The 23,639-nt window shown below is 42.5% G+C and overlaps 1 protein-coding gene across 5 annotated transcripts in view; it reads right to left on the bottom strand.

The window, feature by feature from the left end:
- The window catches only part of mctp1a (multiple C2 domains, transmembrane 1a), a 559,392-nt gene that overhangs the window by 125,249 nt on the left and 410,504 nt on the right, over nt 1-23,639 (bottom strand). For 4 of the 5 annotated variants that reach the window (XM_072281200.1, XM_072281204.1, XM_072281202.1 and 1 more), the window contains exon 17: nt 19,123-19,242. The exons of the other annotated variant lie outside the window; for it this stretch is intronic. In XM_072281200.1, the coding sequence (XP_072137301.1) occupies nt 19,123-19,242 (120 nt within the window). The remainder of the gene's footprint in view (nt 1-19,122; nt 19,243-23,639) is intronic. 5 annotated transcript variants of the gene reach the window in all.

The raw sequence follows: 23,639 nt of genomic DNA, 5'->3' as shown, positions 1-23,639 counted from the left end.
ACAAACTCTCATGTCTTCTTCTGCCGGTCTCTTCAATTTAAACAAATTCCCTCAGAAGGTAATCAGCAGGTCAGCTTTTTTGAACTACGCTCCGAATCGGTACCTAAAACTGGAAGGGATTCAGACTTATTTAACCTTGCTTTTAATGGATATTTTTTTGTCTTTTATTTTCATGTTGTTATTTTTATTTTTTATTTTCTTGTTTGCACTTTATCCCATTGTAAAGGACGTTGAACTATGAAAAGTGCTCCATAAATAAGTTGTTATTATTATTATTAACATGAAAGTCCACAAATAGTTTTGTAGAATTTAAGCAAATAATTAAATAAATGGTTAATATTTGTTGAGAACACAAAGCAGTTTGGATGTAGTGCACTCATATTACATAGCATCTCTTCCAGTCAGCAGAACTTCATGAACAGATGACGAACAAAATGATGTCAGATAAATTCACATAAATATGATTCATATTTCTACCTTCAACCATAGCAATGATTTGCAGCATAATTTATTTGAAAATGATGAACTGAATGAAAGATTATAAATTACCACAAAGTATGAAAGAAATTTAATATGTTACAGCCAGTTTATTCTTTTACTTGTATGTCCTCTATTTGCAAAGCAGACTTGATGGACCAAATGGCCTAATTCTGCTCCTATACCTTCTGGTCTATTCGTCTGTGTATTTATGTGTGCAAACTTCTTTGATGTAAGTGGTGACATGATACAGAGATGCACAACTGAAGAAACTAGTGATGGAAGTGATATATTGCTGACCATGAATACTTGCCATTCCATCAATATTTTTTTTCCAGAAACAGCAGCTTGAAGAATTCTACACTCGGTGGCCATTTTATTAGGTACACTCGTACATCTGCTTGTTCATGCAAATATCTAATCAGTTAATCATGTGACAGCAACTCAATGCATCAAAGCATGCAGACATTGTCAAAAGCTTCAGTTGTTGTTCATACCAAACATCAGAATGAGGCTACTTAGCAAGATAAGAGCCAATGGAATTACAGAAGTGTTACTAGCATGGGTGGAGCATTGGCTGATCGGCAGAAAACAGAGAATGGGAATAAAGGGATCTTATTCTGGCTGGCTGCCAGTTACCAGTGGAGTTCCACAGGGTGTGGTGTTGAGACCGTTGCTTTTTACGATGTATATCAATGATTTGGACTATGGGATTAATGGATTTGTGGCTAAATTTGTCGATGATGCAAATTAATGTTGGAGGAGCGGGTAGTATTGAGGAAACAGAGAGCCTGCAGAGAGATTTAGATAGGTTAGGAGAATGGGCAAAGAAGTGGCAAATGAAATACAATGTTGAAAAATGAATGGGTCATGCACTTTGGTGGAAGAAATAAACAGGCAGACTATTATTTAGATGGGGAGAGAATTCAAAATGCAGAGATGCAAAGGGACTTGGGACTCCTTGTGCAGGATACTCTAAAGGTTGACCTCCAGATTGAGTCGGTGGTGCAGAAAGCGAATGCAATGTTGGCATTCATTTCTAGAGGTATAGAATATAAGAGCAGGGATGTGATGTTGAGGATCTATAAGGCACTTGTGAGACAACACTTGGAGTATTGTGTGCAGTTTTGGGCTCCTTATTTTAGAAAGGATATACTGACATTGGAGAGAGTTCAGAGAAGATCCAGGAGAATGATTCCAGGAATGAAAGGGTTACAGTATGAGGAATGTCTTGGCAGCTCTTGGGCTGTATTCCCTGGACTTCAGGAGAATGAGAGGGAATCTCACAGAAACATTCCAAATGTTAAAAAGCCTGAACAGATTAGATAAGGCAAAGTTATTTTCCATGGTAGGGGAGTCTAGGACAAGAGGGCACAACTTCAGGATTGAAGGATGTCCATTTAGAACAGAGATGCGGAGAAATTACTTTAGTCAGAGGGTGGAAAATCTGTGGAATTTGTTGCCACGAGCGGCTGTGGAGGCCAAGTCAGTGGGTGTATTTAAGACAGAGATAGATAGGTTCTTGATTAGCCAGGGCATCAAAGGGTATGGGGAGAAGGCAGGGGAGTGGGGATGACTGGAAGAATTGGATCAGCCCATGATTGAATGGCAGAGCAGACTCAATGGGCTGAATGGCCTACTTCTGCTCCTATGTCTTATGGTCTTAAACCTGTTGACAATACTCCAAGTGCGGCCTGACCAGTATCTTATAAAGGCTCAGCATTACTACTTTATTTTTATATTCTGTTCCCCTTGAAGTAAATGCCAACATTGCATTTGCCTTCTTTGCCTCAGACTCAACCTGTAAATTAATCTTCTGGGAGTCTTGCATGAGCACTCCCAAGTCCCTCTGCACCTCTGATGTTTGAACCTTCTGCCCATTTAGATAATAGTTCTTACTATTGTTCCTTTCACCAAAATGCAACATCATACATTTCCCAGCACTGTATTCCATCTGCCCCATTTTTGCTCATTCTTCCCATTTGTCTAAGTCCTGCTGCAATTGCATTGCTTCCTCAGCACTGCCTATCCCGCCACTTATTTTTGTATCATCCACGAACTTTGTCTCAGAGCTATCAACTCCATTATCTAAATCAATGACAAACGATGTGAAAAGTAGCAGTCCCAATACTGACCCCTGAGGAACACCACTAGTCACTGGCAGCCAACCAGAAAAGGGCTCCCTTTATTCCCAATCGCTACCTGTCAGCCATTCCTCTACCCATGCCAGTATCTTTCCTGTAATGCCATGGGATTTTATCTTGTTAAGCAGCCTCATGTATGGCACCTTATCAAATACCTTCTGGAATCCAAGTAAATGACATCCACTGCCTCTCCTTTGTCCACCCTGCTTATTACTTCCTTAAGGAACTCTAACAGATTTGTCAGGCAAGATTTCCCTTCACAGTAACCATGCTGACTTTGACTTATTTTATCATTAGTCCCCAAGTACCTCGAAATCTCATTCTAATAATAGACTCCTACACTTTCTCAACCACTGAGGTTAGGCTTACTCTCCGATAATTTCCTTTCTTTTGCCATCCCCCTTTCTTTAAGAGTTAAGTGACATTTTCAATTTTCCAGTCCACCGGAACTATGCCAAAATCATGTGATTCTTGAAAGATCATCACTAATGCATCCGTAATCTCATCCGCAACCTCTCTCAGGACTCTGGGTAGCCTCCAACCTGATGACATGAACATCAATTTCTCGAACATCTGATAACTGTCCCCCTCTCCTTCATCATTCCACATTCCTGTTTCCCTCTCTCTCCTTATCTCCTTACTTGCTTAACAGCTCCCTTTGGTGCTCCTCCCACTTCCCCTTTTCCCATCGTCTTCCACCCTCTCCTATCAGATTCCCCTTTTTCCAGTCTTTTATCTCTTGACCTCAGCCACTCCTCCTCTCACAGCTACACCTACCAGCGGCCACCTTGTGCTTCTTCCTCCCCTCCCCCCACCTGCTTGCTCTGACCTCTGACCTCTCATCTTTTTTTCCCAGAACTGATGAAGGGTCTCTGCCTGAAAGTCGACTGTTTATTCATTTCCGTAGATGCTGCTTGACCTGCTGAGTTCCTCCAGCATTTTGTGTGACTTACCACAGGTGTGTTTTAAAAGGCATTTTAGTAACTCCGCAAATATATCTTTTATGTACCTTCCCTTCCAATGACCGCCTATTTTCACTCTTGTCCCCAATCCTACTCTGACATGTCAGTGTATGCCTCCTCTCCTGCTGCAATCAGGTCACTCTCAGGTTTTTAGCAGCAACACCTCTTATTCCATCTGGGTAGCCTCCAACCTGATAGAAACATAGAAAACCTAGAGCACAATACTGGCCCTTCAGCCCACAATGCTGTGCCGAACATGTACTTCACTCTTTTTTTAAGCTCCGTGTACCTATCCAGGAGTCTCTTAAAAGATCCTATTGTATTCACCTCCACCACCGTCGCCGGCAGCCCATTCCACACACTTACCACTCTCTGCATAAAAAAAACTTACCCATGACATCTCCTCTGTACCTACTTCCAAGCACCTTAAAGCTATACCCTCTCGTGTTAGCCATTTCAGCCCTGGGAAAAAGCCTCTGACTACCCGCATGATCAATGCTTCTCATCATTTTTTACACAAGCAATGGCATGAACCACGCTTTCTCTAACTTCCAGTCATTTCTTTCCCTTCCCTCCCCCTCTCGTTTTCCATTCACCATTCTGGCTCCCTTCTTATTCCCTCTCTTCTCCTAACCTGATTCCCCTCCTCCTTCCCTCTCTCCAATGGTCCACCCTCCTCTCCAGTCAGATTCCTTCCTCTTCTGTCCCTTCCACCTATCACCTCCCAGCTTCTTACTTCACCCACCCCTCCCCATCCAGCAACCCTGCCCCTCACCTGGTTTCAGCTCTCACCTTCCCCTCTTCCCCACCTTCCTCTCTTCCACACTTTCCCCTCTTCCACACTTTCCTATTCTGGCTGCTTCCCTCTTCCTTTACCATCCAGTTGAAGGGTCTCAGCCCAAACATAGGTGATAGATGCTACCTGACCTGCTGAGTTCCTTCGGCATTTTGTATTTGTTCCTCAAATTTCCAGCATCAACAGAATCTCATGTTTATATATATATATTTTAAGGATTATTACTGTACTGCTAGTTGTACCTGTTCCTGCCTTTAATCGCGTATGTTAACTTTCTTGCCGCTCTGACTCGTTGGGATGGACCACTTGTGAGGCTAATTGTAGGGCCCCTATGATAGTGATTCAACAAAACAAAATTCAGACTTATTCCATAAAGGCATGATATTTCCTACTCCAACCACACCTGACCTTTTAGTATTTGGATTACTGTCACCATATTCAACCCTGAGATTTATTTTCTTGTGGGCATACTCAATAATAGAATAATAACCATAACAGAATCAATGAAACTCTGCACCAACTTGGGCATTCAACCCGTGTGCAAAAGACAACAAACAGCAAATACAGAATAATACATAGATAAAAATAAACCAAGAACATGAGATGTAAAGTTCCTTGAAAGTGAGTTTATAGGTTGTGGGAACATTTCAATGATGGGGCAGTGATGGCAGGAGAATGGGGTTGAGTGGAATAATAAATCAGCCATGATATACTTTATAAAACTCAATGGGCCGAATGGCTTAATTCTGCTCCTATTTGTTATGGTCGTTAGGACTCCAGTTATGGTTCAAAGTAATACAGTGCAGAAACAGATCATGAGGTTCAGTCAATCATTGTCAATGCTTTTGGCCTACCTGAGCCTTCTCCCACACTTTTATCCACGATCGTGTAGATGTGAGCAATAAAACATCTGTCTACGGACCCCTCTGTTAATGGTACAGGTCCAAGGCTTAAAAATGTTGGGAACCCCTGCTCTTTGCTGAAGTGTGATTATGAAATAATTGTTCAAACATTCAGAAAATTGAGGTAGGGCAAATAACAATTTTTATTTTTTCAATTATCTTAATTCTCACTAATTTATTGTCATTGTACAAGTGCCTTTTCAAATGGTCAATGACTTCTACTCCAGCCTTAGCCCTGAGCTAACTCTTTAAACTTCATTGCCTTCCTCTAGGCATACAACAAGCCGTCTATCAGCGCCTCAGCTAGATCGAGTTTCCTGCCACCTCAAGGAATGAATGTTGTGCTGCAGCAGGACTAGTCTCTGAGTTCCCAAGTGAGCCTATTGTTGTTCAAAATCCAACTCATACTCGAGTCCAATAAGGTAAATCCAGTGGCCAGCTTCATCTAAGACAGCCTATGGGAGAAACAGGCAGCAAGGAAAGCACTCTGGAGATGTCACAGACAATGTATACAGCACTGCCTTTCAAGAAACATAAATTACATGGGTTGTAATTTCCTGTCAAACTGAATCATCCCAAAATTCTTACTGTCTTCTTTTGCAGATGGAACTACCCCTTTCTTCACTGCACACTTATTTTAATAATATATTGATTCTACAGTTTACCTAGGGAATGCACAGTTCCTTAGATAAAGGTGGAGAAGGAGCAAAACACACAAATTGCTGAAAGAACTCAGCAGATCAGGTAGTATCTATGGAAATGAATAAATGTTTTGGGCTGAGACCCTTCATCGGGACCTGGATCTCCAACATCTGCAGCTTTTCTCATGTTCGTGTTTTTTGTATTTACTGTGACTGCACACAAGGAAATGAATCACAGTCGCATATGATGACATATATGTACTTTATAAAGTTACCTTGGACTTTGAAGCTTGTCAGTTAGCAACCAATAAACACCAGAATTTGGCAAGACAATTTCAACAATGTTGATTATGATGCAGCCACAGAAGACCATAAGACCGAGGAGCAGAGTTAGGCCATTCAGCCCATCGAGTCTGCTCCATCATTCCATCATGGCTGATCTATTTCCCTCTACACCCCATTCTCCTGCCTTCCCCCCGTAACCTTTGACACTCTGACGAAACAAGAATCAATCAACCTCTGCTTAAAGTATACACAATGATTTGACCTCCACAGCCATCTGTGGCAATGAATTGCACAGATTCACTACACTCTGGATAAACTTTCCTGATCTACGTTCTAAATGGATATCCCTCTATTTGAGGTGGTCCATGGACCCCCCAGTTAATGGTAAATGTGCAAGACATAAAGTAGGTTGAGAAGCCCTGCCCTCTGGTCCTAGGTTCCCCCAAGTGTGATCTCCTATTAGGCCTCCAGGCTGCTCCTGTGTTGAACATCAAAAGTAACTGAACCATGACCACACAGGGATTTAGGCACATCACAACAGTTACTGCCTTGTTATCCGGTGATTCTATTTGTCTAAGAGCAAAACATCACATAAGCAAATATAAAAAGAGCCAAGCACTTAAGCAATCTCATTACCAAAGATTGACTCATTTAGTTTGTTAAAAAAAAATCAGTTGTGTCAAATGAAATACGGCAAAAATGAAATCTATTGTCAGTCAGGGTTTGCCTGCTAGTTTTTTTTGTTGTCTTCCCGTGTACGTCGTACTTCACTGCAGGGAGGAATTGAACTCAGAATAAACGGAACTGAAAACGCTACGACAAAGGGTTCAAGCTGAATTATTGAAGAGAAACTAAATTAATATGTAGGCTCAGTACTTTGCATTTATGGCTTCACAAGGCATTACTCTATACCATCTACAATGATTTTTGGCATTTTTGGTGCTGCCTTCTAATTTGAGGTAGGGGCGGTAAAGAGAAGGAAAGCAATGAGCAAGGATATGCTGTGTGAGATCAGATACAAACTAGGAGTCAATGAAAAAACTGAAAAGATGCCCCGCGTCCCCTTCCGACAGCAACAACCTTTGTTCCCTCACTTATTCTATTTATTATTTATGCCTCATTTATTTCTGATTTTTATTCTGTGACCACTTTGTTACAATCACCTTGAAAAGTTTGGATAATTATGATATATAAACCATAACTCTGTGTAATGTCAGAACGGCAAGACTCTGCCACTGTGCTCCATGTGGAGTACGATGGTGGGACTATAAGGATAATCACAGGGAGTGTGGATAACAGTCATTAGAGAAGCTCAGGGTTCTGTGTGTGGGTCTCTAACACTCACCGAAGCCTCAATAAAAACCTGCATGTCTTGTCAGCAGGGTTAATCCGAACAAGTAATGAAACATAGAACATAGAAGGGTCTTGTACGGAAAGTATGGTTCACTGTTTTATTGGTGAGACCAATGGTGGGGGAGCTATGTGGCCTCACTTGTAGCATGGAGTAGGTCGTCATGCCATGGAGTTGCTGTTTGCAGTCATCTGGAGCGGTGGGGCGGGGGGAGGTCTGGAGCCAGAGGGTGGGGTGGGTTAGGGCTGCTCTCCAGAGTTTGCTTGGTGGAAGCCAAACTCGATTGCATTCAGCTACGGCTGCATTCGAACCTGATGATTGAGCTACTGCAAATGAGCCATGCACCATTAATCTACAGGACACGACACTCAGGGGCTTGGGCTACATTATACTTTGTGTAACTGTATGTTTACTGCCATTTGTATGTGCTATATGTGCCTTGTGCTGCTTATGACCCTTGGTACTGTGTGTTGCACATCGGCGCTGGAGAAACACTGTTTCATTTGGCTGTATTCGTGGGTTTCATGTATGGTTGAATGACAATTAAACTTGAATTTGAGCAGTACAGAATAGTTCAGGCACTTCTGCCCACAATGTTGTGCCAAACTTTTAACTTACTGTAAGATCAATGTAACCCTTCTCTCCTACATAACTCTCCATTTTTCTGTCATTCATCTACCTATCCAAGAGTTACTTAAATGCCCCTAATGTATCTGCCTCTACCAACACACAATACAGGGTGTTCTACAGACCCACAACTCTCTGTGCAAAGAACTTAAATCTGACATCCCCGTTATACATTCCTCCAATCACCAAATATTGAAAAATAATTTCAAATAGCAGAACAGACACTCAGTGGCCACAGCATGGGGTATCTTCTGTAGCTAATCCAGTAGCCACTGAGTTTATCTTCGTAGTCTTCTGTTGCTGCAACCCATTCACTTCAAGGTTGAACACGTTGAATATTCAGGAATGCTCATCTGCACAACGATGTGATTATTTGAGTTACTGTTACCTTCCTGTCTGGCCATTCTCCTCTCTCATCAACAAAATGCTTTTACCCAGAGAATTGCTGCACACTGGATGTTTTTTTTTGATTTTTGCACCATTCTTTGTAAACTCTAGAGACAGTTGTGCATGAAAATCCCAAGGGAAACATCAGTTTCTAAGATGCTCAAATCACCCCATCTTGCACCAACAATCATTCCACAGACAAGGTCCCTTGGATCACATTTCTTCCCCATTCTGATATTTGGTCTGAACAACAACTGAACCTCTTGACCATGTCTGCATGCTTATATGCATTGAGTTGCTGCCGCATGATTGGCTAATTAGATATTTGCATTGATGAGCAGGGGTACAGATATACCTAATAAAGTGGCTAGTGGGTGTAGCTACTTTAAGAATTTTTATAATTTTTTTTTAAAATGAAGGAAATCATGAATATAAGCCAACATAAAAGCCAAGGAGAGGGCATACAATAAAGCAAAGATTAGTAGGAAGTTAGAGAATTGGGAAGCTTTTAAAAGCCAACTGAAGGCAACTAAAAAGTCATTAAGAAGAGAAAGATGGAATGCGAAAGTAACCTAGCAAATAATATTAAATGGGATGCTAAAATTTTGTTCAAATACCTAAAATGTGAAAGAGAGGTGAGAGTGGATATTGGAACACTGTAAAATAATGCTGGAGAAGTAGTAATGGAGGGCAACAAAATGGCAGATGTACTGAATAACTATTTTGCAACAGTTTTCACTGTGGAAGACAATAGCAGTATGACAGGGGTTCCAGGTGTCGGGGGGTATGAAGTATGTGAGTTACCATAATTAGACAGAAGGTTCTTGGGAAACTGAAAGCTCAGAAGGAAGATAGGTCACCTGGACCAGATGGTGTACACCCCAGGGTTCTGAAAGAGGTGGTTGAAGAGTTTGTGGAGGCATTAGTAATGATCTTTCAAATATCACTAGTTTTGGAGTGGTTCCAGAAGACTGCAAAATTGCAAATGTCACTCCACTCTTCAAGAAGGAAGAGAGGTAGAAGAAAGAAAACTATAGGCCAGTTAGTCTGACCTCAGTGGTTCGGAAGACGTTGGAGTTGATGATTAAGGATGAGATCTTAGGTTACTTGGAGGCATATGATAAAATAGTCAGCATGGTACAAACTCCTTACAGGCACTGAAGGGATTTGAACCCAGGTCTCCTGTACTGTAAAGCATTGTGCTAATGACTATGCTACCATGCCAAATGACACAGTTCACTAACAAGGGAAAATCTGCAAATGCTGGAAATCCAAGCAACACACACAAAATGCTGAAGGAACTGGGCAGGCCAGGCAGCATGTATAGAAAGCATTAATGTGTTGATGTTTCAGGCCAAGACCAGTCCTAAGTTCCTCCAGGATTCTGTGTGTGTGTGTAACTCTCCACTTCTAGCGTCTGCAGACTCTCCTGTGTTTACACTTTTAGCCATTACAATATTGAGAATATGTAAAGGCACCAGTTGCCTTATCAGCAATACCCATAATTCAACAATTACATTTCAGCATAAAAGAATTTGGTTTCAAGATATTAAGGCCCAAGGTTAAGAAAAAAAAGATTTCATAAATTGTGCAGATCTTTAAAAAGTGAAAATCATAAAATCATATTGAAATTAAAACTTAAAGTATATTAAAAATTAAATTTAATAATTTGATTAACTATTTCAGGTCAACAGAGATAAGGGGAATTTCTTTAGTCAGGGGGTGGTGAATCTGTGGTATTCATTGCCATGGATGGCTCAAATTTAAAAGAATGAAGGGGGGATCTTATTGAAACCTATTGAATGCTGAAAGGTCTGGATGGAGTATATGTGGAGAGAATGTTTCCAAAATTGGGGAGTCACGGATACAGCCTCAGAGTAGAAGGATGTCCGTTTAGAACAAAGAAGAGGACAAATTTCTTCAGCCAGAGGGTGGTGAATCTATGGAATTCATTGCTACAGACAGCTGCGAATCAAAGTTATTGAGTATATTTAATGCAGAGATTGACACGTTCTTGATTATCCAGGGTGTCATAAGTACAGAGAGCAGGCAGGTGAATGGGGCAGGGAGGGATAGTAAACCAGCCAAGATGGAATGGCGGAGCAGGCTCAATGGGCTGGATGCTCTAATCCTGCTTCTATGTCTGATGGCCTTATTTTAGTCTTTTTCTTACTTTTACACCCCTCCTCTCCCCTTTACCTTTCTGAAAAGTTCATTTCAGTTTTCTATTTCTGCCAATTCTATTTGATCTCTGCCTCCCCCCCATTGTTCACTAATCAGATTGAATTATCACCTCAGCGCTCCTGTTCTCTCTGTATTTGTAGACTCCTAGTCGTGGGTGACTTCAGACCAGGTTGTTCAGTCAGTGCTCCAACATGAAACATTAACTCGCTTCACCTGGCCGGCTGAGTATGCTCACCTTTAATCAGCTCAGCTGAGTTCTTCCAGCATAAATATCAATTTCTCTTTCCAGTAGTTTTCCCCTTCCCTCTTCTTTTATTCCCCACTCTGGCTCACTCTTTCCTCTTATCAGGTTGTTACAGTGGGTAATTTTAACTTTCCACGTATTGACTGGGAATCCCATGCTGTAAAAGGACTGGATGGGATAGAGTTTGTCAAATGTGTTCAGGAAAGTTTCCTTCATCAGTACGTAGAAATCCCAATGAGAGAGTGTGTGATACTGGATCTGCTATTAGGAAATGAGACAGGGCAGGTGACAGAAGTTTGTGTAGGTGAACACTTGCTTCCAGTGACCACAATGCCATTAGTTTCAAAATAAATATGGAAAAAGATAAGTCTGGTCCATGGGTTGAGATTCCAAATTGGAGAAAGGCCAATTTTGATGGTATCAAAAATAATATGGCAAATGTTGATTGCGATAGACAGTTTCCAGGCAAAGGTGTACTTGGAAAGTGGGAGGCCTTCAAAAACGAAATTTTGAGAGTGCAAAGCTTGTATGTGCCTGTCAGAATAAAAGATAAAGATAACAAGAGTAGAAAGCCTTGGTTTTCAAGAGATATTGAGGCTCTGGTTAAGAGAAAAAAAGAGGTCCATAGCAGATATAGGCAAGCAGGATCAAATGAGGTGCTCAGGGAGTACAAAAAATGCAAGAGAACACTTAAGAAGGAAATCAGAAAGGCTAAAAGAAGGTATAAAGTTGCTCTAGCAGACAAGGTGAAGGAGAATCCTGAAGGATTCTACATATCTTTTAACATAAACGATATGTTAAGAGCAGAAGGATTGCTAGGACAAAATTGGTCCTTTGGAAGACCAGAATGGTAATGCTTGTGTGGAGCCAAAACAGATGAGGGAAATCTGAAATGAATTCTTTACAATGGTATTCACTCAGGAGGTGGATACAGAGTCTACAGAAGTGAGGCAAAGCAGCATCAACTTCACAGACCCTGTATAAGTTACAGAGGAGGAGGTGTTTGCTACCATGAGGTAAATCAAGGTGGAAGATTCCCCAGGGCCTGACAAGGTGTTCCCTCAGGCCCTATACAAGGAAAGTGCAGAAATTATCACGGCGCTGGCAGAGATATTTAATTCATCCTTAGTGACAGGGGATGTACCAGAAGATTGAAGGATAGCCAATGTCGTTCAGTTGTTTAAAAAAAAGCTCTAAACATAAACCAGGAAATGATAGGCCAGTGAGTCTGACATCAATTGTGCGAAAGTTATTGGAAGGTATTCTAAGGGACCAGGAATACAAGTATTTGGATAGACAAGGACTGATTAAGGATAGTCAGCATGGCTTCATGTGTGTTAAGTCATGTCTAACCAATCTCATAGAGTTTTCGAGGAAGTTACCAGGAAAGTGGATGAAGGCAAGGAAGTCAATGTTGCCTATATGGACCTTAGTAAGACCTAAGACGGTTCAGTCACTCCACATTCAGGGAGGTAGTAAACTGGATTAGATATTGGCTTTGTGGGAGAAGCCAGAGAGTGGTAGTAGAGGGTTGCCTCTCTGACTGGAGGCCTATGACTAGTGGAGTGCCGCAAGGATCGGTGCTGGGTCCATTGCTGTTTGTCATCTATATCAATGATCTGGATGATAATGTGGTAAATTGGATCAGCAGATTTGCGTATGACACTAAGATTGGGGGAATAGTGGACAGTGAGGAAAGTTATCATGGGTTCCAGAGGGATCTGTATCAACTGGAAAAATGGACTGCAAAATGGCAGATGGAATTTAATCCAGTTTTGCACTTTGGTAGGACCAGCCAAGGTAGGTCTTATACAGTGAACAGTAGGCCACTGAGGAGTGTGATCGAACAAGGGGATCTAGGATTACAGGTCCATAATTCGTTGAAAGTGGTGTCACAGGTGGATAGGGTCATAAAGAAATCTTTTGGCACAATGGCCTTCATAAATCAAAGTATTGCGTACAGGAGATGGGACGTTATGTTGAAGGTATATAAGATATTGGTGAGGCCTAATTTGGAGTATTGTGTGCAGTTTTGGACAGCTACCTACAGGAAAGATGTAAGCAAGGTTGAAAGAGTGCAGAGAAAATTTACAAGGATGTTCCTGGGTCTGGGGGACCTGAGTTATGAGGAAAGATTGAATAGGTTAGTTGAATAACTTAGAACGTAGAAGACTGAGAGGAGATTTGACAGAGGTATACAAAAATATGATATAGATAGGTTAAGTGCAAGCAGGTTTTTTTCCACTGAGATTGTGTGGGACTACAACCAGAGGTCATGGGTTAAGGGTGATAATGTGAGGTTAAGGAGAACATGAGGTAAAACCTCTTCACTCAGAGGGTCATAAGAGTGTGGAATGAGCTGCCAGCACAAGTGGTGCATGTGTGTTCGATTTCAACATTTAGGAGAAGTTTGGTAAGATATATGGATGGTAGGGGTATGGAGGACTATGGTCCCAATGTAGGTCAATGGGAATAGGCAGTTTAATTTTTTCCGGCATGGATGATAAGGGCCAAAGGGCCTGTTTTCGTGTTGTAATTCTCTATGACTCTTCTCTTCTCCTCACCTGCTTGTTACCTCTCCCTGGTGCACTTCCTCCTTCCCTTTCTCCCATAGTTCACTCTCCTCTCCTATCAGATTCATTCTTCTTCAGCCCCTTACCCTTTCCACCTATCATCTCCCAGCTTCTTGCTTCATGTCCCCTTCTCCTATAACCTTCTAGCTTCTCCTCCTTCCCCACCCCCATCTTCTATTCTGGCATCTTCCACCTTCCGTTCCAGTCCCGACGAAGGGTCTCGGCCCAAAATGTTGACTGATGCTGCCTGAGCTGCTGAGTTCCTCCAGCATTTCGGGTGCGTATACTCACTTTTTATAGTTTTTATTTCAGTTGTCTGGCATCTGCAGTTCGTTTTGATTACCAGTTATAGTTTTAATCTCAGCAATCAATGCTTTTTTCTCAGTTTTTAATTACATCTTTTTATCCACCCTCTGCTGCTCTTGATATATTTCTTGTAATTCATGCACTGTGCAAGGAAATTCACCCAACCACATCATCTCCTCTGCATTTCATCTCTTGTTTCCCCACCCAGGTCTTTATTTTCATCCTTTCTTCTCAAGTCAAGTTTATTGTCATTTAACTGCATGGATGCCGTCAAACGAGACAACGTTTCTCCAGACCAGGATGTAAAGCACAGTAGTACTGAAACACTCATCTAACACACAATAACTTGGGAATGTGAGAATTAAATTTACAAAGTGCATAAAATAAATATTGTTGGGTACAGTACAAATTATCCAGTGACACTTCAATTGCAAGGCAGCAGGGAGTGCAGATCTCCTCCCCCTTTCCCTGTGGCAACAACTTTGTTTGGTCATTAGCCATGTTTAACTTTAGCTTTCTATCGGTAAGGTTACCAACATTTTGTCTTTCCATAGAGGCTGCCTAAACTGTAAAGTATTTTCATCATTTTCCATCTCTAATTTCAGATTTTCGGCCTCTGCAGTATTTTGCCCAAGTGTGACAGCCAAAGCCTTTTTTAAAATCACCTCTAAATAACACATCCCTTCATTGACAAAAAGTACATCTGGTAAGATTGTGGCATGTTCTATGGCAGTAGTTTCTACGGGCCAACCAAAGGTGTTATTGTTCCTGTTAAACATGTTTTTTTATGATTGCAAGACCCTGTGGGACATTAAGAACTTCAGGTACTACAGGTCATTGCTCAATGGCGGAGGAAATGAAGAAGTTGAACTTGGTGCGATTGTGCTGCTGCCTGCGTCAGAGAGGTGTTGGAGGAGCTGGGGCGTGAAGGCAGCATGCTGTCTAACAACAGGTAGTCATCTTAGTCACCTTTCCTGTGATCACAAGACCCTGTTGGACTATCTGATTCACTGCTTTATTGGTGCATGGCGGAGCAGCGGCACGGCCTTAGTTGGCGAGGACCAGGCCTCAAGCCACGGTGTCGCCTGTTTACAGCTATCCAGGAGAGAGGCGTCAGAGCCGGTGTGGTGCAGCGTCCAAGCTGGAGTCAGTGCTGCCCTCCAGTGTTCACGTGGCAGAAAACAAGCTGTATTGTGTTTGACTGCAAACTGCTGCAACATTCATGGACTCAGGGTACTGGACTATCAAAAACCAAGTGGTGGCTGCTTATTTGTCAGCCTCCCCACATTGAACAAAGTCATGCACAGATGTTCTCCAAAAATGGAATAATCTCTTACGAGAACATCATATCCGTTCTGAGTGAAGCAAAGTTAAAACAGAGGAAATAAAGGAGGAAGGGTAATATTATTTCTGTAAACATTAAATATTACAGTTTATGACTATTCCTGATAATTTTCTGAATTCAAACTGATGGAAATTAGAAATTATGACTCAATGGCCATTTTATTAGATACCTATTGTACTTAATAAAGTACCAACTGAGTGTACATTTGACATGTTGTGCATTCAGAGATGAACTTCTGCACAGCTCTGTTGTAATGCATGGTTAGTTGAGTTCCTGTTACCTTCCTGTCAGCTTGGACTAGTTTGGCCATTCTCTTCTGACCTCTCTCATTGACAAGAGATTTTCACCACTGACTGGATTATTTTTGCTTTTCACACCGTTCTCTATAAACTCTAGAGACTGTTGTACACGAAAATTGCAGATCAACAGTTTCTGAGATACTCAAATCACCCTGTCTGGCACCAACTATCATTCCACAGTCAAAGTCATTTAGATCACATTTCTTCCCCATTCTGATGTTTGGTCTGAATAACAACTGAACCTCTTGACCATGTCTGCATGCTTTTATGCATTCAGCTGCAGCCACATGAAGGAGAGGCCATGCTAGTCATATCAAGCAGGTGTACAGATGCCGCTAATAAAGTGGCCATTGAGTGTAATCTTTGTGAATTAACCAAAAGAACAGCACCAAAATTTTGTGGTTTCAAAATCCACAGTGGATCGACATTAGAACATAATACTTGATTTGCTATGACAATATATCAACAAATATAGAACTTGAATCTGAATAATACTCTTTGCTCTTTAGCCGTAGCAGATCCACAAAGGGATTCACAGACAGTACTTACAAGCGCAGATAATCTGAACAGGAATCCCAAATATGTATCAATGTAGCAAATACCTGGATCAAAGCTCAGCAATAATTTTAAGTATTAATCTGCTGCAGTGTTGTCGGGATGGTAGATTTAGAAACATAGAAAACCTACAGCACAATACAGGCCCCTCAGCCACAAAGCTGTGCCGAACATGACCTTATCTTAGAAATTACCTAGGCTTACCCATAACACTCTATTTTTCTAAGCTCTACGTACCCATCCAGGAGTCTCTTAAAAGACTCTATCGTTTCCACCTCCACCACTGTCGCTGGCAGCCCATTCCACGTACTCACCACTCTCTGCGTAAAAAACTTGACATCACCTCTGCACCTACTTCCAAGCACCTCAAAACTATGCCCTCTTGTGATAGCCATTTCAGCCCTGGGGAAAATCCTCTGACTATCCACACGATCAATGCCTCTCATTATCTTGTATACCTCTATCAGGTCACCTCTCATCCTCTGTCGCTCCAAGGAGAAAAGACTGAGTTCACTCAACCTATTCTCATAAAGCATACTCCCCAATCCAGTCAACATCCTTGTAAATCTCCTCTGCACCCTTTCTATGGTTTCCAAATTCTTCCTGCAGTGAGGCGACCAGAACTGAGCACAGTACTCCAAGTGGGATCTGACCAGGGTCCTATATAGCTGCAACATTATCTATCGGCTCTTAAACTCAATCTCACGATTGATGAAGGCCAATGCACCATATGCTTTCTTAACCACAGTGTCAACCTGCATAGCAGTTTTGAGTGTCCTATGGACTCGGACCCCAAGATCCCTCTGATCCTCCACACTGCCAAGAGTATTACCATTAATGCTATATTCTGCCATCATTTTTGACCTACCAAAATGAACCACCTCACACTTATCTGGGTTGAACTCCATCTGCCACTTCTCAGCCCAGTATTGCATCCTATCGATGTACCGCTGTAACCTTTGACAGCCCTCCACACTATCCACAACACCTCTAACCTTTGTGTCATCAGCAAACTTACTAACCCATCCCTCCACTTCCTCATCCAGGTCATTTACAAAAATCACAAAGAGTGAGGGTCCCAGAACAGATCCTTGAGGCAGAACACTAGTCACCGGCCTCCATGCAGAATATGATCCGTCTACAACCACTCTTTGCCTTCCGTGGGCAAACCAGTTCTGGATCCACAAAGCAATGTCCCCTTGGATCCCATGCCTCCTTACTTTCTCAATAGGTACCCTGTCAAATGCTTTGCTGAAATCCATATACACTACATTTACAGCTCTACCTTCATCAATGTGTTTAGTCACATCCTCAAAAAAATTCAATCAGGCTCATAAGGCACAACATACCTTTGACAAAGCCATGCTGACTGTTTCTAATCATATTATGCCTCTCCGAATGTTCATAAATCCTGCCTCTCAGGATCTTCTCCATCAACTTAGCAACCACTGAAATAAAACTCACTGGCCTATAATTTCCTGGGTTATCCCTACTCCCTTTCTTGAATAAGGTAACAACATCCGCAACCATCTAATCCTCCGGAACCTCTCCTGTCCCCATTGATGATGCAAAGATCATCACCAGAGGCTCAGCAATCTCCTCCCTTGCTTCCCACAGTTGCCTGGGGTACATCCCATCTGGTCCCAATGACTTATCCCACTTAAATACTTTCCAAAGCTCCAGCACATCTTATCCTTAAAATCTACATGCTCAAGCTTTTCAGTCCACTGCAAGCCATCCGTACAATCGCTAAGATCCTTTTCCATAGCGAATACTGAAGCAAAGTATTCATTAAGTACCTCTGCTATCTCCTTCTGTTCCATACACACTTTGGTTCCACTGTCACACTTAATTGGTCCTATTCTCTCACGTCTTAACCTCCTGCTCTTCACATACTTGTAGAATGCCTTAGGGTTTTCCTTAAACCTGTCCGCCAAGGCCTTCTCATGGCCCCTTCTGGCTCTCCTAATTTCATTCTTAAGATCCTTCCTGCTAGCCTTATAATATTCTAGATCTCTATCATTACCTCGTTTCTTTGAACCTTTTGTAAGCTTCTCTTTTCTTCTTGACTAGATTTTCAACAGCCTTTGTACACCATGGTTCCTATACCCTACCATCCTTTCCCTGTCTCATTGGAACGTATCTACACAGAACCCCATGCAAATATCCCCTGAACATTTGCCACATTTCTTCCATACATTTCCCTGAGAACATCTGTTTCCAATTTATGCTTCCAGGTTCCTGCCTGATAGCCTCATACTTCCTCTTACTCCAATTAAATGTTTCCCTAACTTGTTTGTTCCTAACCCTCTCCAATGCTATGGTAAAGGAGATAGAATTGTGATCACTATCTCCAAAATGCTCTCCCACTGAGAGACCTGATACCTGACCAGGTTCATTTCCCAATACCAGATCAAGTACAGCCTCTCCTCTTGTAGGCTTATCTACATATTGTGTCAAGTAACTTTCCTGAACACACCTAACAAACTCCACCCCATCTAAACCCCTCACTTTAGGGAGATGCCAATCAATTTTTGGGAAATTAAAATCTCCCACCACAACAACCCTGTTATTATTGCACCTTTCCAGTATCTGTCTCCCTATAATCTCCTTGATGTCCCTGTTACTATTGGGTGGTCTATAAAAAACACCCAGTAGAGTTTTTGACCCCTTCCTGTTTCTAACTTCCACCCATAGAGACTCAGTAGACAATCCCTCCATGACTCCCTCGTTTTCTGCAGCCGTAACACTATCTCTGATCAACAGTGCCATGCCCCACCTCTTTCGCCTCCCTCCCTGTCCGTTCTGAAACATCTAAAGCCTGGCACTCTAAGTAACCATTCCTGCCTCTGAACCATCCAAGTCTCTGTAATGGCCACTACATCATCGCTCCAGGTACTGATCCACACTCTAAGCTCATCCGCTTTATTCATAATACTCCTCGCATGTGCATGAAAACAGTTGAAACTCTAATAATTTCATAACCAAACACATTTTAGCTCAAGGCTAATTAGGATAAGAAATGAAAAAAATGTGAATCTTACCATTGAGTGTAAAGTATTGTCCTTCCCTGATCTAATTAACCAATAGTTGTAGAAAAGCAGAATGAGAAGCACCAGCGGGATCATAAAGAGCTCAAAGTTCCAAACTATAACCAGGTAGACCTGGAGAAAACAATGAGGCAGGTTGTCAATCAAACCAAACCAAATTCAGCATCATGAAGAGCACATTTCATTCTCTATTTTGGATCATTTCATGTACTTTGTGTGCATTCTATCCTCTTAAACATCACAATGGGTGCTGATGGCAGAGATTGGACGGCAGTACTGTGTGTTACTTGATCAGCTAAAATGAATTATATTTGGGGGCAGCGGCCAACTTTGTATTATAGACGTCAGGTAAGATTATGTTGCAAATATTAGCTGTGACTAGCACCTTCACTTATTCTGCAGTAAAGTATATTTAAATAAAGAGTCACTTTACTAGTAGATATAACTCTATTTAGGTTAAATTTCAGTTCAAGTGGAGTTTACTATCATTCCCTTCTACACATGTATACCAGCAAATGTTCCTCTAGAACGAGGTCCACGACACAGTACATATAACTCACACATAACCCATAAAGTAATACCACAAATAAATTAACAAATAATAAGGTGCATATATGATACCAGCTAAAAAGTAAATGGTATAATGCTACTAGTGCTTCATACGTGAAGAGACCTGGATGGTGGCAGAGATTTCAATAGTCCTATAGCCTGGGAGAAGGAGCTGTATATCTCTGCTCAACAGTGCCATGCCCCCAAACCAAAGCCAAGAGAATGAACCTCCACAATGATCAGACTGTAGAGTCTCAGTAGAACCAGGGGCTTTTGTTGTTGTTGCTCTTAACATACTGTTACCATCAGCTGACCTGATTGGCAACCTCTCAACTGATTGTCGTGTGCACTGAAACCTTTCAAACTCAACAGTATTGGATGCAAATAAATTCACGTTTTCTTTTACACTCTAAAGTTGGCAGATATTTCCAGGTATAAACCATCCAAAAATCATTTAGATTATTTTTTCCTAATATTGTAATTCCCTATGGGCAATTAAACAAATCAGATAAAATCCAATTTCTAAACATAAGATTCAGCTGGTCCTGGACATAGTGAAGAGGGTACTGAACCGAAGCAAAAGCATTTCAGGATACATATTGTATACATTTTAGGATGTATATTGTATACATTTCTCTGACATTAAATGTACCTTTGAAACTGCAGAGCTTCATACTCAGTGACCAATTTATTAGGAACAGAAAGTTCCTTACAGAGTGACCACTGAGTGTATGATTGTGATCTTCTACCGCTGTGGCCCATTCACTTCAAGCTTTGACATATTGTGCGTTCAAAGATGTTCTCTGCACACCACTGTTATTTGAGTTACTGTCGCCTTCCTGTCAGCTTGAACCAGTCTGGCCATTCTCTTCTGACCCCTCTCATCAATAAGACGTTCTCACCCACAGAACTGCCATTCATTTGGTGCTTTTTTTTGTTTTTCACAATATTCTCTGTAAACTCTAGAGACTGTTGTGCGTGATAATCCCAGGAGATCAGCAGTTTCTGAGATACTCAGACCACCACATCTAGCACCACATCTATCCATCCCATAGGATGATGATGGTTCCTTTCTGTCAGTTAGTGGGGTTGACCCCACTCCTCAGAAAGGAACAGCGTGTGTGTGAGTGGATTTTATGTGAGTAGGGGGTTGCACAGGTCCAGACCCGCCCTCTCGACATCCCCTCCTGGATCCAGTGGCACGGTGGGTCCAAGACAGCTGGGGGAAGTTCTGTTGCAGTGAAATGCCAGACCAAACTTCAATGCAAGGGATGCCCTTTCTGCGCTTCACGTGTTTGCTAGATGGCCGTTGACCCTACGAGAAGGTTCAGCCACCCTTTAACAGGTCTTGTTTTTCATCCTGCAGGGTGTCTAGCCACCCTCCTCAGCAGGCAAGCCTGGTGGGGGAGCCGGTTTAGTCGCTGACCACCCGACCATGCGGCAGATAGTACTGGGTTACATGGTACCAGTAGCACTCAGACGAGTGACCAGACCAGAACTGAAAAGTCACTCAGGTGACATTTTCCCCCATCCTGAGTTGCTGCCACATCATTAGCTGATAAGATATTTGCATTAATGAGCAGGTACATGTGTACTTAATAAAGTGGCCGCTGAGTGTATATTGGTAATAATTATTAATAAATACCACAAAGGCATTTCAATCTTTGTGATATTTTATAACATAATGCTTATCATAAATGATAGAAAGAAAAGAGGCTGAATAAATGCACTAAGGCCTACGTACTTGGTGCACTGAGAATTACTAATCTGCAGTACGTGCACTTGGCGTGGGCTTCAAGAGTGGCCTGTTAGATCTCCCACACACTGAGCTGGCCAGGACCTGAGGAACTCTTCCTAGGTAATCATGGATCCAATCAACCTTGTCCTCCCCACTGTAACAGGTCATATGTAATTGTCCACGGTGTTGGTGCTGGTCGGCCACAGTATCTGACACTGACAGGAAACCTGTCCAGGAGAGTTTTTAAGCTATAAGAGCAGTGCACTGGGCAATTCCACTCCCTCAACCCCAGGTCCAGTGGTATGAACAAGCCTCACAACTGGAGTCTTCCTGGGTTGCAGAGGATGGCCATCAGTTCTCCTGTGCCTCGTCATGTCCTTCACTCTCCATTGAGCATTGCAGATCATTGGTTCTAACTGCAGATCTCATCTGTCTAGTCTACCGGAGATGACTCTGCACGCAAGGAGAAGCAAGGTAGTTCTGTAGAAGTGATTGTTGTGCAGTCATTGCAAAGGCTGAAGCTCCATGTTCATAATGAACCAATCCTTCATTGTGTTGTATGGTGGCACAATTGTATCAAATAAAAAAGAGGACTTGATAGGTCAAGGCTAGACAACCATAAGACAGTGTAGACCTTCCACAATTGGAGCAATGTACATCTCAACATCTGCCACAGAAACAGAGAAGTCTAGAGATCCCGTTATCTCCTTGACCGTAAAAATAGCACTGAATGCATTCCAGTTTTAACAATTTTCTTCCACACGACCTCATCCAGGTTGGCCTGACCCACCATCACATCCCATCAGTAACACGAGACAGGATCACCAGCTACCTATGCTCCACTTCAGCCCACTTTACAACCAGGTGGCAAGACCTCCGAAAAATGAATCCAACCAGCTGTACCATCTCCCCCATCTTGTTTGTCATGGGTATGAAGCTCCTCATATCAGCAGCAGCAGACGGAACCCGAGGCCCGGTGTCGGAGCCCAGCATCTGACAACCTGCAACACGGGGTTCATGGACAACATCACAGTAACTACTGTATGGCATGTCCAAGCAAGATGGGTATTGGAAACCATGGACAATGTAGCTACCTGGGCTAGGATGATCTTTGAACCCAGGAAGTCCAGATGCTACGATGATCTTCAAACCCAGGAAGTCCAGATGCATTGTGATCAAAAAGGGCAAGGTTACTAGCAAGTTCAGTCTTCAAGTACAGGGAGAGGTCATTCCATCCATAGAGGACAACCCAGTAAAGTGTCTCGGAAAGTGGTTGAATACAGTAATGACGCCAACACTACTGACACTATAAAGCAGACTGAGGAGTGGCTGAAGAAAGTCGACAAAACCAGACTCCCTGGTAATTTTAAGACAATGTTGTAACAAAATAGTCTCCAACCAAGGCTGCTCTGGCTTTTCATGGTGACCACTGTAGAAGGCATCAACAGGAAAGTCAACAAACATCTGCAAAGGTGGCTGAGGATTCCCCCAAGATTTTCTTCAGTGGGGCTTTACGTAATATCAGGCCAGCTACAGCTCCCATTGTCATCAGTAGTGGAGGTGTTCAAGGTGACAACCTGTAGAGTTGTCTTAACACTGAGGGGCTTCAATAACAAGATGATAAACTAAGCAGGAGTCACAATTGAAGTGGAGGTGGGCTGCCAACTCAACCTTAGACCAGACCGCGAGCCCCCTCCAATTGTGAGACATCATTGGCAACCCATGCCTGGGACAGAAGGCCTTGGTTCTGCACACTTCCAACAATGGGGGAGTGCAAGTGCAAGGGGTAGGACTGGCATGGGCAAGGCAGAGGTACGGAACGTTCAGGATGAAAGGCGGATATTGAAGGCAGTGGTGTTGAACGAAATGGGATCTTCCTAAGCGCAAGGTCACTTGGGCTGAGCTTTGGAGATTGGAGCCTTTCCGTATTTCTTTTCTCCTGCGGCCCATGTATGACACTCACCCTACACCATCACAGCTGCACACAGGACTGAGAGAGGACCCTAACTTTGTGGTCAGCAGGCTTCACTGGCACACATAGCGTCAGGATGCAAAACAGCTTTAATACAGGGATGGTGTAGGTGGCACCACGACAAGGCCCTGTACTTCCTTGCTGACACACTGGAGCGGGAGAGGAGTGAAGAGCGACCAGCTGGCAAAGAGGCAAACAGGGCAGACATTTTCATCAAGGAGAGGGTCACACTAGTCGTATCAGAGAGGCCTA

The sequence above is a fragment of the Mobula birostris genome, chromosome 17, assembly GCF_030028105.1.
Source record: "Mobula birostris isolate sMobBir1 chromosome 17, sMobBir1.hap1, whole genome shotgun sequence".
Taxonomy (NCBI): Eukaryota; Metazoa; Chordata; class Chondrichthyes; order Myliobatiformes; family Myliobatidae; genus Mobula; species Mobula birostris.
Note: the sequence above shows the minus strand (reverse complement) of the source record. Positions and strands in the feature narration are given on the sequence as shown.